The sequence below is a fragment of the Clarias gariepinus genome, chromosome 3, assembly GCF_024256425.1.
Source record: "Clarias gariepinus isolate MV-2021 ecotype Netherlands chromosome 3, CGAR_prim_01v2, whole genome shotgun sequence".
Lineage (NCBI taxonomy): Eukaryota > Metazoa > Chordata > Actinopteri > Siluriformes > Clariidae > Clarias > Clarias gariepinus.
This window is the reverse complement of record NC_071102.1, coordinates 12,078,664-12,093,968: the sequence shown is the minus strand read 5'-3', so window position 1 is coordinate 12,093,968 and position 15,305 is coordinate 12,078,664. Positions and strand designations below refer to the sequence as shown.

The following is a 15,305-nucleotide window of genomic DNA, read 5'->3' as shown; positions in this document are numbered from 1 at the left end:
CGCTTCAGCTTCAGACTGAGCCACACTCAGCAAGTGCACCGTCTCAGCAGCACACGACCACGAAAAAACCTTTAACACTCCCTAGGCATACATCCAGCCGGCTCGAGACACACTTCTTCCTTTAGCCTTGGCCTCTACACATGGATCTACTCACAGAGCCCTTATGCAAAGCGGGGCTGAACCATTTTAGCCGGCGGTTGGGGGAGGGGCCGCTGTCCCCTAAGCTTCGTAAGTGCTGAGCCAAAAGGAGTGGAGAAAGAGGGAGGGCGTGTAGGGAGGAAAGGAGGGGCCATTGGGGGAAAGTGTGGTTTAGTGGTTTCCAAAAAAAAAAAAAAAGAGAGGGATTGAAAACAAATGAGTGAATGCAGAAGTAAAAAGATGAGTAAAAAAAGTTCATTTTCCTACAGGAAATCTCACCTGACTTAACACGGTCACACTATACTGAACAACTTAAATATATTTTAAGCTCTTTTGTTTCTTTAAAAAAAAAAAGGTTGAGATTTGAGACGGTCTCACCAAAGACCAAATAAATTGTCAAACTACTGTGTGTGTTTGTATGTTTACATGCCATGTAGTGGGACATGGATTCACACAGAGTTTGCTCTGAACTCAACTTTGTAGTAAGAAGTGTTTTTTCAATCGGCTTCCCGCCATGTGGCTACGAACAACACGACAAGTTGTTGAACACATCCAACAGCTGCAAGGGACTCGGCCTGACAGCAAACTCACAGTGCTGCTCAATTTCCACACACACACACACACACACACACACACACACACACACACACACACACACACACACACACAGCTCCTTTTCTTTAACCAGTCCTCAGTCCCCCTTGAGGGCCTCTCGTACACAGCCATGGGGGTTACAACCCAAACAGTCTCTCTCTCTCACACACACACACACACACATATATATATATATATATATATTAAGGGAGGAAAATGAGAGCGTCAAGCCTGTGGACAATCTGAAGTGGGACGAGAGGAAGGGGTAAAAGAGGAAGGACAGAAATGGAAAAGGGTGGAAAAAGAAAAAGAGAAAGACATCTCCTGCTGTGGTGAGGAGGGAGAGAGGAGTGGAGTGAGGGAGTGAGGGAGGGCTCTGTGCTATGACGAGTCTCTTTTAAGCCCACTCTAGCCAGACCTGCTCTTTCATGTGTCTCTCTGCAGGCGTGCTGGCCCAAACACTGCCCCCTAGACCAATTCACAACATTACTGTTATGGAAAGATGAAAGACATCCCGCCATCCCACCCCCCCTCTGAAAACGATACTTTATGTTTTCCCCCTAATTCCATTATTATTTATCCCTCTTTCTTCTCCAAGCGAGACTCTTTTAAACCGTTCCAAGGCCGTGAAATCGACAGGCTGGTACCGTTTTAAAATCTGGAGTCATTTCAAGTTGATGCTTTGAGGGAGGGAGGGTGCCATGATAGAAGTGTGTTTGAAGGCTATGAAAACCAAGTCCAGATAAGGAATGCACCACCAAGAAGAAAAAAAGAGTAGAAGAAAAAACAAAACAAAAAAACGAACACCCCAAGCAGAAAAAATATCATGGACATATGGAGATAGTCTTCATAAAATAAAGATGATTTATTGTGACAGGGTTAGTGCATGAGCAACACATCGTTCCAGCAACTAGTGTTAAAACATCGGCTATGATACACATAGGTGATACCAGCTTCCACTGAGTGTGACTGATGTACTGAGACAATCGCACGAGCTACAGGTTCACTGAAGACCTGACTGGAAAGGCAGAGAAAATCTATTAAATTCTGATATCCAGAATGATCACAGTACCGAGATGCTTAACTCTCACAGGGTTAAAAAGGAAGCTGGAACATGTTGTTCTAATGTTGAGCAAGCTTCTTGAATCTGGCAACACAAGTGAACACTTGGTGGCACCGATACACAACGATAGCTTGAGGCTAATAGGTCGATGGGCTCCACCAGGCCTGAGACAGAAGGTTAGCTGGTTAGATCTTCAGAAATTTCTGCTAAGTCTTAATGATGTGATGCAACGTCACCAAACTGAACAACCATCACAACCACTAAAATATATATAATAACCGTATAAAATCCATTGCTTGTGCGCAATCGCCTGCGTTACTATTACCACTGCAGCGACAACTCAACTTCCCAAAATGGACAAAGTTAAATCAGTAATTTAAGCGCTGATCTGCCCCCTAGTGGAGACACACACAGTACAGTTACGCATAAAATATAACTTCAGCTGTGCAGCCACTTTTTTTTCCCTTTTTTTCTTTTTACTTCTAACAGCTCTTTTTCCACCAGCAAGATACCGTGGCCTGGTTCTGTTTCTGGTGCCAAATCTGGAATAAACTCCTCATTCAGTTCAGTGTCAGCACCAAGATGATCAGGAGCTGTGAGATGATGTCTCAATTAAAAAACCCAAATCTACATTAAAAAAATTATAATAATTGTAATGATAAATACATATTGGAATCATAAACTAGTGAAAAATAACAACTAGAAATAAAACAGTAATTCGAAGAAACATTTTTGTTAGGATCTCCAGCGTATGGTGAAGCTCCGATATCGGATTACATAATGGTTCAGCTTTTAACCAGATGGAAATAAACAACAGTTGTTAGGTAAAGCAACACATTTACATTCAGGCATTTGGCAGACGCTCTTATTCAGAGCGACTTACATTTTTATCTCATTACACATCTGAGCAGTTGAGGGTTAAGGGCCTTGCTCAAGGACCCAACAGTGGCAACTTGGTGGTTGTGGGGTTTGAACCTGGAATCTTCTGAACCGTAGTCCAATGCCTTAACCACTGAGCTACCCCTGGCCCACAACACCTGTAGGTTTAAGAATCATGGCAAGGATTGATACTCTAGACAGTCTTATTGTTTTATTATGTAAACACACACACACACCCTTATAACAGTCCAGCTGCTGAAAGGAGACCTAGACCCAAGAACCAGGTGTTTCTTCAATCATCACACACACACACACACAGGTATAATAAAAATGCGATTTCTTTCTTTAACCCTTTAAACCCCTTTAACCTGCAGGATTTATGAGCAGGTCCACACTTACATTCCTCATTTCTGTAACTACAAGTTTTCGCTTAGTTTCGCGAATATTAAACTTTTCATAAGACAGTTCACTAGACTACACTGGGGAAAGCTCTTCCCCTCTGCTCGGTCTTCCTCTGAGGTTGCTCATGAGTAATGACCTGCTGCTGTTAAACACAAGGGGACTGTATAAGTAGATATCTAAACTTGGCTCTTATGTAAGGTTAGGTTGTTTTTACAGCTAAAAAAAAATTTAACCAAAGCTAGGACACACTACAACATACTTCGTAACCTGCCAAGCAGATTGTCTATGTCTGACCTGTCTGTCGCTGTGCCAGCAGGATGAAACCCAATTAAAACGTGCCTCGGCCAGGTACCCCACATCCAGCTGCCTTCTGGCCTAAAAACTTCACGTGCAGCTACAAAGCAAGTGCAATCTCAGCAGCGACTTTACATCCATCATGGTTCAGACTATTCAGAGTTGCCTGCTGATAGAACAGGCTTTCGGTAGCAGAACCGGTGACACGTGTGCATTGACTTAGGCATGTGAACGTGTATCTGTGCGCACCCCCCCTTTCTCTCCAAATAAATAATTTACAACAGAGTGGAATGTGAGTAATGAGTCTAATCTCATGCTCTCTGTTCTTCCAACAGATCTTTTTTTTTTCTCCCTGCTCCCTCTCGCAGATGAAAGCAGCATGGGCCTGGGCTGTTTGTCACCTCCATTATCTAGGCTTCTCTTGTCAGTGGTAAATTTCAGCAGCCCAAATCCAGATAAACAGTGGTGCTCCCAGAGGTGGGTAGATATCTGCTCAGGATCAGAGCAAGTCAAACCAAAAGCATCTATCTAATCATTTATCTGATGAGCTCATCTCCCTCTAGACCATGCACACTAACACCGACATGCATTCAAAAACATACTAAGACCACTGCCCCCTGGTGGAGGAATTACGACCTGATGTTCGGCAAGTGAAGACATGGTGACTCAGAAGCTTTGGAAAACCAGGGAGAAAATTCAATCTTCTGAAAGGAATAGGAGTATGATGTATTCTCTAATGCACATGCAATGTATTTCACGTTATGAGTCCATAAGAAGCTTCTACCAGGGAAATATATTTTTTGTTTTCTTATTTATTTATTTATTTAAACAGAAATGTAAGACCAAAAAGCCCACAGCACTGATGAGGCACAAAACAAAAAGAAGAACAGAGATTCTTTAAAGAACAAAGAGCAGTGGCTACATGAAAGAACCACATCAAACCTCAATCTCTGGAGTTATTCTTGCACAGCTTTAGTGGGCCGTTTTATCCTGAGGCTTGTCCATCTCTACAGGGCCTCCTCAGTCAGGTCCTGACCCTGCATTAGGGCCCCAGCTTCAAAGAGACATGGAGACATGCGTTTACAGCCTGCACATGCAGCTTCTGCCTGTAGATGGCTGTCTAGTCAAAAACCCAGACCTGTATTTCTGAAAGAAGGAGCTGCAGCCGGTCCTCCACAAGAAGCACACACTTGTGTACACACACACACACGCACACGCACACACATACACACACTCCTCTCAGTGTCATTAGACACAATGTTAAGGAGGAGCGCTGAGGCATAGTTGACTTCCCTGCAGCCCAACCCTCCTCTTTTCCTGAAACTGTTTTCCCGCTAAGTGTGACTTCCACCCAGGCAAGGGTCTGAGTGATATGTCAAGAGCAAATGACAATCTTTTTTGTCATTCACAGCCAGGGTTCTCGTTTGCAAAAGACCCAGGAGGAAGCTGACCTTGTAAGTCATCGCACCCCCCACACTCACTCACACCCTAAGTCCTCTCCTTTGGCTCATCGCCACATCAAGCCGACAAGCTGGTGACAAGGACGCTTAAAAAAGCCTGGACGTTTATACAGCTCCAGCCTTGCAGTCACGTGCAAGTATCCTACAAGAAACCTATCGTCGCCTATAGCATCAGAGATGCTGAACTCTCTCCCCTTTCAATTTAGATCAGACAGACAAGTCAGGCTGGGTCCTTCAGCACAGGTGCCCAAACAGCTGCTTAACACCAGACGCTGCTGACCGACTACCCGTGACACACACTCCCTGCTATATACTTTCTCTCTCACCAACTGTTATGTGTGAACAAGTGCCAGTGCCAGTCACATTTCTCATATTCCTACCTGGTCCACAACCAAACCCAAGGGTGGATAAATTATTTAATGTACTTCTTAAGGAGATTAAAAGCTCCAATGTACTTACATCAGACCCATGTTAAAGGTGCTAGCTAATGTAATGTAATAGTTTAAAATAATATAGTTAGCTAGTTTAGTATACAAACACAGAGTGAGGAAAATAAAATTAAAAAAAGTATTAAAATATATGGGCAAAAGTATGTGCACACCCTTACAATTGAACATTCCATTCCAAAACTATGGCTGTTCATATAGAGCCAGTTTCCAGCTTCATTTCTCTGTGAAGCATTGCTGCTAGATTTTAAACTGTGTCCATTCAGGGACAAAAGACCTGACATACAGTTGTTTTTTTATTTCATCCCAAAGGTGTTGAGGTCAGGGTTCCATGCAGGACACTCGAGTTCTCTCACTCCAGCCTCCATGGGGTTCGCTTTAACGGAACTGAAATGCTAGAACAACAGAGGTTTGTGCTGGAAAGGAAAAGTGAAAGGAAATTCTAATGCTACATAGAAAGACACCTGAGACATGTGTGCGTTTCCGACTATGTGGCAACTGCTTGAGACAGATCCTCATCTATGGGTGCTAGGGCTGGGTGGCAACATATTTTTTGGCAATAAAGTGGAGATGACCATTAAATAACACACCAACAGAAACTCAGCCAGTTATTAACTAGGGTCTGGGTTATAAGCTCTGGTGCTCTATTCTCACATTAGAATTATATTCTAATTATGATGTTTGTTTTCTGTCAACATACTTATCATGTAAACGTGTTTTTTACTGAACTTTATTTATTGTTTCTATGTGCTTGCATGTGGCTAACTCTGAGAAAAAACGGTCATCTGTACATGCCAATTAATATGTAAATCATTCTACCATCAACCATTAACAATCACACGCTGGCTGCAGTGTGCGGTGCTGTGGGATTCGGCACAGCACCGACACGCATTTCATTACTGTAAAGTGCATAAAGGTTAAACGTGATTACCAGTTATGTTCATCCTGTAAGAATATTAATTACTTTCTTCTTGGTTTAACCTTCTTACCCTAATAGCTTGATCTGAAATCTGATTTTCAGGACAGATTGTATGAAAACAGATTGTATGATCTAAAGTCAAAATTCCACATCCCTCTAGTCACAGCAGACAACTGAACAAGCAAAAATCACAGAAACCACGACAGACTTTGTTACGCCTTGTACTATTTAACATTTATTCACAGCTGAGACATTTGTTTTCTACGTTTTTTTTTTTTTTTAATGATCATGTGTATAACTTGCGTTGTTGCCATGGCGACACCACCATGCTCCTGACCTCACTGTCTGTTTTGCTGAATGGAACTGGGATAAGGCATACTTGACCGCTTTCACTTTTAGGCTTCATGATATCTTAAGACTTAATATGCTATAAATGAAGATATACTAACACACAAACATAAGCCAAGTGTCTCACAGATTTTTACGCAATCGCTCAATAAATTATTCTAATATTCAGATCCTATATCTAAACTTATTCAGATTCAGGCATACATTTTGTACAATTTTACAGCAGTGTAAAAAGGGTTAATTTGGTTTGGGGTTTTCAGCACGTCAAAAAAAAAAAAAAATTTTTTACACAAAATCAACATGGTTATAAACATTTGTAAATTCTCAATCCGCTTCTTCAGCCTCTTCCTAAATCTTCCATCTTAAAAACTGCCTCAGCACTCAGTACAATATGGATGTTCCCATAAATATTTACATTCGTTAAAAAAAAAGGAAGAAAAAAAACTCCACATGTTCACTCCAGTCCTTACAAAATGTGGACGAGGCTAAAATGTAAATAGTTACGGTATGTTTAGAAGAGGTAGGAAGAGGTAGCGTAGGTGTAGGGAAAAGAAAGAAATAAGAGTGTGTTCCCTGTGGAGGGATTAATGATGGGACGCATTGTGTTCATTTTGTTTATCAAGCAGCTATTCAGGCCTCTAGTGGGGCCCTGGTGCTTACACAAGCAAAAGCTTTCTCCGGCATCTGCAGCTGCATTCCCGCCGTACAGGTACCCTGCAGACTGCGCTCTCACACATGCGCGCCACGCACACGCGCGCGCACACACAGCTGCCCCAGCAACGCAGCATGGCTCTGCAGGTGTGCATGCTCGACCAGTGCCTTCAAACAGCCAGATTCTTTATATATCAGAGGATGCTTCAAACTCTTGCTGCTCATACGCCACTGTCCACCCCTGACATACTGACTCGTCCTGGAACACCTTCACACACAGGACTCAGTATGCAGCCTGGTTTCCAGCCCCCTCCCACATCCGTCACTCACACGCTCTTGAGAAAGTGAGAATACGGCGAGCTCTGGTGTCTTATCGCTGTTAAGGAAAGAGGTACCGAGTGCTGCTCTATTTTATCCTCTGCCATGTCACTGCTTTGCCCCATTCTGAATTGGGCGGCTTTGAGTTATGAGTCACACAAGTGCACCTGCGCCCATGTGTTAAGCGCTGACAAATAAAAGCCTGACGTCCATTTACACAACAAAGAGACGTACCCCGCGAGGCAACCAATCTCTCGTCCCCCTCCTGTTTTCCTCTCTTATTCACACTACTTGCATAAGCAAGAAAGTGCTGCATGTTATCCCATAATACCCTTCACGCACTCCCGGTTCAACGCAAACTCGTATTCAAACACAAATTTTGCAGATGGAAAAAAAAAAATCCCATAAAAAAATCCTTCACAACTCCGCCTTTACGCCCCATGCTTGACTTTTTTTTTTAAACATGCTAGAGCGATGATGCGGCACGCATTTACCAAAAGCTACCAAAAGCAAATCCCATCACCATGTCACCCTTATCAAGGCCCTTCTTTTGTTCTAGGAGGAAAAAAAAATCCCCCTGTAAAAGAAAAGCACTGAGAAAAACTCTGACAAAACCGTTTGCTACTAGCGTCTTAATGGAGGCTTTCACCACGCGCCGGGCTTCCTCACAATCAGCAGCTGACTGTGTGATTGATGCATATTAATGAGGCGGGCGGCGCAGGCGGAGGCAAGCTGAGCTCTGCACTTCCTCTGCATCCTAATGGCTGCTGCTCTGCTGTGGGATTATCGCCCATGGAAACTTTGCCCAATTCGCCGCTATTAATCTCTGCCTGTCCTCCTGTTCAGGCAACATAATGACTAATTAAACATCAAAAGAGCAGCAGTGGGGATGGGCCGTGACAGCTCTCGGTCCCGAGACTGACTCCCGCGAGACCCGGAGACAGAGGAGGCCTCAGAGTCGCATGGCAGAGCCACAAATCAATCAGCCATCCTACACACACCTCGCTCCTGCAGCCACACTCAGTAAAACAGGCCTGATTAGCAAAACAGTGGCAGGCCTCACGCAGGGTGCACACACATGCGCGCACACACACACACACACACACACACAACACTCAGTGCTACCACCATGGTGGAGGATGACTTTGAAAAGATGAAAAAGTGCATCCAAGGGCTGAGACGTCAACAGCTTTTATTAAGAGAGAGCGAGTGTGTGTGTGTGTGTGTGTGTATTTAGAAAAGCAGATTGATAACATGAAACTCCACTTACAGATGATGGCAGGCCAGGGGGAACCTTGCGTACTTTCTTGGTTTGTAGAGGATCTGAGGGGAAATAAAACAACATTAAGAACATTGAAGAAACACTTTAAAACAAACATAGTGTAACATACTGCAATATACTATAATCATGTCAGTTTTATCACTAGAATAAAAGCATAGTGAGCATTAAAACATGCATTCGCAAACATATTGGTCGTATTAAAGAAGCAGTGTGCCATTTCAGAGCCCTCTGTTGCCTGCAAGAGGAACTGCAATTGCACGGAAGGATTCCCACTAACTGTAACAGCGCTTCTCCCAACAGTACATTCTACTCAACGGTTGGACTTTAAGAAAAATGAACTGGAGCTGAGCAGCTCTAGTCTGGCTGGGAGCACAGCTCACTTACAAGCTGAAAAAACAAACTGAACTCAGAAACTAGTCATTTCCATTGCACAGCACGGTATTTTTAAAAAATATATAATGCAAATATGCATGATTAATAATTTAGAAAAATATTAAACCATTAATATATCTCCTGTGATCACCTTTTACACAGGCACCACAAGGACATAGCAAACCGAGGCAAATACAAACCCAGAGGAGTGGAGTCCTGGAGAGAGCGTCTTCGTGGATTAGAGCCCGTGAAGGAGTAAAAAGGAGCTGGCGACTTTCCCGCTGTGGTGACGGGTCCTGGGCTGGCCATCCCCATGTCTGAGCGCAGAGTGGACTGTAAAGAAACAAATGAAACATCAGGGAATTAAGAAAAAAAAAAGTTTAAAAAAAGTAAAACAAGCTTTAAATCTCACTTGATTTTTTTCCAAATATTTTTTCAGTATTGTTCCAGAAAACAATATCTACCCGAGAAGGAACAGGGAATTATTCATACACGTACACATACAATGATTTTTTTTTTTTACCTAATTACAACTAGAAACAATGTTTGACTTTCAGCTTTTCTCTCCTCTATCTTTTTTAATTCCCTTTGGAGTACTCTAATTGATGTGGCCATGTCAGCAGACTCAGTTAAGTCCAAGGAGAAATCGATCCAATCAGTCTGACCTAGAGATTGCCTTTGCTCCAGCCGGCAGTGAACTGTTATTGATCAGGTGTGATCAGGGCCCTGGGGCAAATCCTCACTTGACTGAGGACATGAAGCCAGGAGAGGGAGGAAGATGAGAGAACGAGTGAGGAGGAGAGGAGAGGAGAGGAGAGAAAGTGAGGGAACGTGGAGAGCTGTGTGTATGTGTGTGTAAGGAGTCTCGGAAGTTGTCGAGTCCTCTGAAACACACACAGGCTTAATTCGACAAAGCGGCTGTTACAGAACCCACAGATCTGACAGACAGAGGCACTAACTCACAGCCTGAGAGCCAATTATGTGTGTGTGTGTGTGTGTGTGTGTGTGTGTGTGTGTGTGTGTGTGTGTGTGTGTGTGTGTGAGAGAGAGAGAGAGAGAGAGAGAAAGAGAGAGAGAGAAAGCAAGAGACGGTGCAGTAGCTCTAATTCAGAGTCTGATAAACAGGAGATTAGTGTACACTCCTTTGGTCCTTCTGAAGCGTGTCGCATCTCAAAGTGATAGCCACTTGAGCGACCTGCCCGCAGCAAACTGGGTTAAGAGGACAATTACAGCCATGGCCCAATTAGCTTAATGGTTTGGAAGGTTTAGAAATAAGGACCGAGGAGAGACACTAAACATCAAAGCACAGCTGTAATGCACTATCACAACACAAAAGGAAAACGCAAATGGAAACGTTATCAAACTAAATTGTTGAATAACAAAATACCACGTATGAACAAATTGAGGCAAAAAGGAAAAATCTGAAATGTTTGAAAATACAGACTGAATATGTATTGCATGCACCAGTATACAAAATGAACATTTTATTAACATAAGTCATAAAGTTAAATGTTACTGTTCTATGTGTTCTAATGTTATGTGTTGATTCACTTTGCTGCCTAACTGTATTTTGTTGCATATTTTAGGTAATGCAATATTTTATACGGTATCTGTTTATGGTTTTATTGGTGCTGCACCGTTTGTTTGTTTAATCATCATTAGCCCTTGCAAATAATATGAATGTTGGAGCTGTTAACTATTATTATATTATAGGACAAGTGAAAGGCAAGAAATGCAAAAATAATGCAAAAACAACAACTGTTTCTACATATGTTTTATGTATTAGTGTTATTTATTGCATGAAAGTAAGCAAGACTTATCATTTAGTATTATTTCCTAACAAAACTTCAGTGCATAATATGTACCAAATTGAATAAATAAATAACTCTGTCATCTGACGGATGGTATGCTAGACAGATTATTTAGCTACTAATTTCAAATCAAAGTCAGATAGAAGTCGTAATCAATCGCCATGGGGGCCACGGCACGGGATCACAGAGCCTATGACCAAGAATAGCCAGATTCTTGATATTAGCAGATTAAATTGAAGGCCATCAAGTCGTGTGAAAATCAGGGCAGTCTCTTCTTAACTGCGGGAAAAATAAGGGGGGAAAGAGGCTCTCGGACATAAGTGGAGAAGCTTATGGACATAAGTGACAAGCTGTCAGGGACTCTGGCACGCTGACACTGACATGGTACAACAGACTGACTAGTGCTGCCTTTGTTCAATGATATTAAATCCTCACAGCTAAATTAGTAGCTTTGTTGTTTTGGCCACAAGACAGGCAAAAGACTGCGGCATTAAGATGAAAGACCGGTAGAGGACTAATCAAAGAAACAAAGAAAGTCTGTAGATTTGAAATGAGACAAATCCTGTTTAATGATTCCTTACAAAGAAGCTATATATAAACATGATCATGTATAAAACAAATGAACTTTTGATCCAAGATGAAAGATAAAAGTTGAGATTGAATTAAATTATACATAAATAAAGGCTATTCATTGTATCGCCCTACTTTAAGTCCAAAAAATCATCCTTTAGTCTTTAAAAATGTATTAAACACATTTCATATCTCACCTACAAATTAGCGAGTAAGTGGATATGAGTAATCTGGAAATTTTTACAGCTTTTCTACAGATCTCCACCCCTCTGAATGATCGCCTTCTTCTGTGAAATGTCAGGCAGATTTGTGGGGATAATGGCAGTCATCTGTCAACCGCAACCTGCAGCATTAATCAGTCTAATCCGCCTCACGGGAGACCGGCGCGGCACTTACCTTCAGAGTCGGCAACCAAGTACCGCGACCGCATCCCTGTTAACACTCCCACTTAATCAGATGCTGTTCTGTTCACGCGTCATTTTAGGGTTTATGTTTGTTTGTTTTTTTTAAGATCAAGGTTTCAACTCACTGCATCGCAAAACAATACAACTGTCCCATGTAGGGCCGTAACTCGAACATATACAAGACCGGGCCGATAATCGGGAGAAAATTATAGCGTTCCTCCTCTGCTCTGTCATCCTGAGTGCACACCTGCTGCAGCCTTCAGCTGGAAGTCGTACAGATTATGTCAATTATCTCCACGGTTTTTAAACTTCCATAAATATTTTAGACCGATGGACAGACAAGGATATACAATGTGAAACATAATATGTTACTGACTTCAGATATTAACTTTAACACCATGAACATAGAGATCTACGAAAGAAAACCTGGTTCGAGGTACAAAATGCTAATACTGTTCTTCCTGGAGAAATACAGGGGCTCAGCTGGCTCAAACAGTTTGAATATGTGACTCATTATACTCAAAGTGATCTACATCATGCTGAAATGATGCAATAACACTACGCTGAGTGAAGCACAGAGCCTGCGCATGATGACAAACCACAATAAACAATTGCCTGTTTAGTTTTGGGGAAAATGCTGTACCTGATTGCCCCTCTGTCAAACACTTATGCGACTGCTTTTTCCTTGACTATTTTTAGCGAAGGACTTTTTTTGTAATACACAATTCTTTAAAACCATGCTAACAGCAACCACTATCCACCTTACAATGTCTGCACATGATCACCTGTGTCTGCATGACATGGTGGAGATGACTTATTGGCGGTCTCACCGGATTTTACATTATTAATATAGCAGTTCTGCAGCCCTACATTCTTCCCACATTCTCTCAGGAACCAAACAGTTTTTCTGGCCTTCCTGTTTTTCTTCAACGACTAGACAAACTGTGTGTGCGCCAAGCTCTGATCTGTGCAGCTGCAGGCCAGCATAAATTCCCTAGTTCCCACACCAAAATGTCTGAACTGGCATTCCCTTTCAAAAAGGTCTTTTATGAATGGAGCAACAGCTCTGGAGAGCCCGCAGTGTTTTCACTCGCTCTGACTAGCGCCATTCACCCGCCTGTAACCGCACGCTGCATGGCTAGCATTTAAAAGCATGCATGTGTGGCTCTTTAATTACTAGTGTAAGGACTGGCTCAAGGTTAGGTAAGGGTCATTAAGGCTGACACCAGCAGCCAAGGTTAGCTTTAACCTGTGATAGTAAAACAAGCTCCGCGTGCTAGCTTAATCCTACCGATGCTATCACGGCGCACAGGGAACAGTTTGTATCTTACGCAGGTAGAAAACCAGGATACACAAACCAATAATACAGGGGTTGAGAGAGAGAGAGAGAGAGAGAGAGAGAGAGAGAGAGAGAGCACGCCCTGCCCGACTGATCAGAAATGAAGACAGAGCCCGAGTAAGCTAAATGAAAAAAAGAGAGGAGAGAGGGAGAGCAGCTCTCTTACACAATCCTGCCTTTGTTAAGAACATCTGTGTGGTTGTGAGCCTAGAGTTGGCCCACGCTCAGTGACCCTGCTTTAATGGAGGTGCTGAAAGTCATGTTCCTGTTCTTCATCCAATGAAGCAGGACTTTCCTGCTATTTCTCCCCCAGACCTGTTTACACACTTACTCTGGCACAGGCAGCTTCTTCTCATCTCCAAGCCACTGCAGGCCTGCTGATGAAAAAACACTCTGACCCGCACACCTGACAGCCAGCCGTATTATCTACTGTACACGTTACCTGCAATTTTCCAATCTTAGACTCAATCACATCATGACTATGGACATAAACTAAAAATGACAACACTCTTCAAACTTTTTTCCGATTCTGCAACTGAACTGTACCACAGTTAGGATTTCTTTTTTCATATTATCCATTCCTACTACAGTAATGATACAAAGCGATGGATGCATCAGCCACAGTATCTTGTGTTTGTAATAAACATGTTGTAGTTGATACATGTGTGATCTATTATCCCGGACTATGAGATGAGTATTGCGCTCATTGCAGATCGGTTTAAAAGACAAGATTTTACTCTGAGATGTCAGAGCACTTCACCATGTTCGAAAATTTTGTTAAAAAAAAAAAAAAAAACAGAAGTGGAGACTCATAGAAGCACAGATACCCAATGAGACTGTTATCGGCAAAACAATCTGTCTAGGGCTGAGACTAATCATGTGGTGACATTTTCTGCATCAGTGACTTAAGACTCAGTAAACAGGATACAAGACAACAGATAAACGTGATAAATTTGAGAATGAGCTCTTTACCTGACATCCAGAGACACCTGGCTCTCTCCCATACGTAGAAAATGGAGGTCTCTCAGTTTTACCTGAAGAGAAACAGACAGACAGCAGACTTTACATTAAAAGAAGATTACTTTAATGCTATCAGCTTTGTGTCCAATAAACCTACAATAATCCGGTACACAAGAACCATTATCCAAACACATTGATGCTGCATTACAAAAATGAACCTCAACGGCCTTGTTGCTATACGCCAGAACTTTTATATTCTTACACTGACACGGATACAGATTTATGTCAGGAATTTGTCAGGTTTTTGACTTGTCCTCACATCAGATGTTATTCTTCTGTTCAGGTCTGTCCATCTAAACTTTAACACTTTCAATCCGTCAACTCAGCGTGAACATAATCCAGACAATATACAGGACATTTTGGATTAACTACAGTCTATTACATACTGGACTATTTCTCCATACCATAACAGTCCATTAACATAGGAAAATCAAGCTATATGGCTGCCAAACTCACTAAGCTATTCCTAACAGCCTCTTCCAGCCCATACAGGATACTTAACTGTCATTCTGCTTAGTGTTGCTTTGATCTGATTTGATCTGACTGAGTTGCGGCATGTTCTGAGATGCTTTTCTGCTCCCCATGGTTGCAAAAGAGTGGTTTCTGTTAGCTAGTCTAACCACTCAGATCAGCTACATATATTTCCTTGGCCTTGATTGGCCATGACCGGTGATCAGCTGTTCAGCTTCAGATATAGATGATTCTGTACCGAGCGCATTGTTGCATTATCAAAAATCATGTGCATTAAAAGCGTCAGATCTGTCTTTTTCTCCAAACTCAGAGAGCTAATTAGAATCAAACTCGCTCATTACACAAACTTACACAATTTTCAAAACACGAATTTAGTAAAAAAAATCGCTAGCGTAAAAGTTTGTTTAGAAATAATAATAAATAAATTTAGATGGTAGAGATACCTGCTGCTCAGTAAAAGTAAACCTGTTTAATTTAATTTAAATTTTAAGTTAAAAGTTAAACTTCTATAGGTGGTGTAGTGG

General features: G+C 42.1%; 1 protein-coding gene across 6 annotated transcripts in view; it reads right to left on the bottom strand.

The window, feature by feature from the left end:
* tcf12 (transcription factor 12) overlaps window positions 1-15,305 on the bottom strand; it is a 91,648-nt gene that overhangs the window by 21,363 nt on the left and 54,980 nt on the right. For all 6 annotated transcript variants that reach the window (XM_053492097.1, XM_053492100.1, XM_053492094.1 and 3 more), the window contains 3 exons: window positions 14,263-14,324; window positions 9,367-9,499; window positions 8,783-8,835 (listed from right to left, as the gene is read on the bottom strand). In XM_053492097.1, coding sequence (XP_053348072.1) covers window positions 8,783-8,835; window positions 9,367-9,499; window positions 14,263-14,324 — 248 coding nt within the window. The remainder of the gene's footprint in view (window positions 1-8,782; window positions 8,836-9,366; window positions 9,500-14,262; window positions 14,325-15,305) is intronic.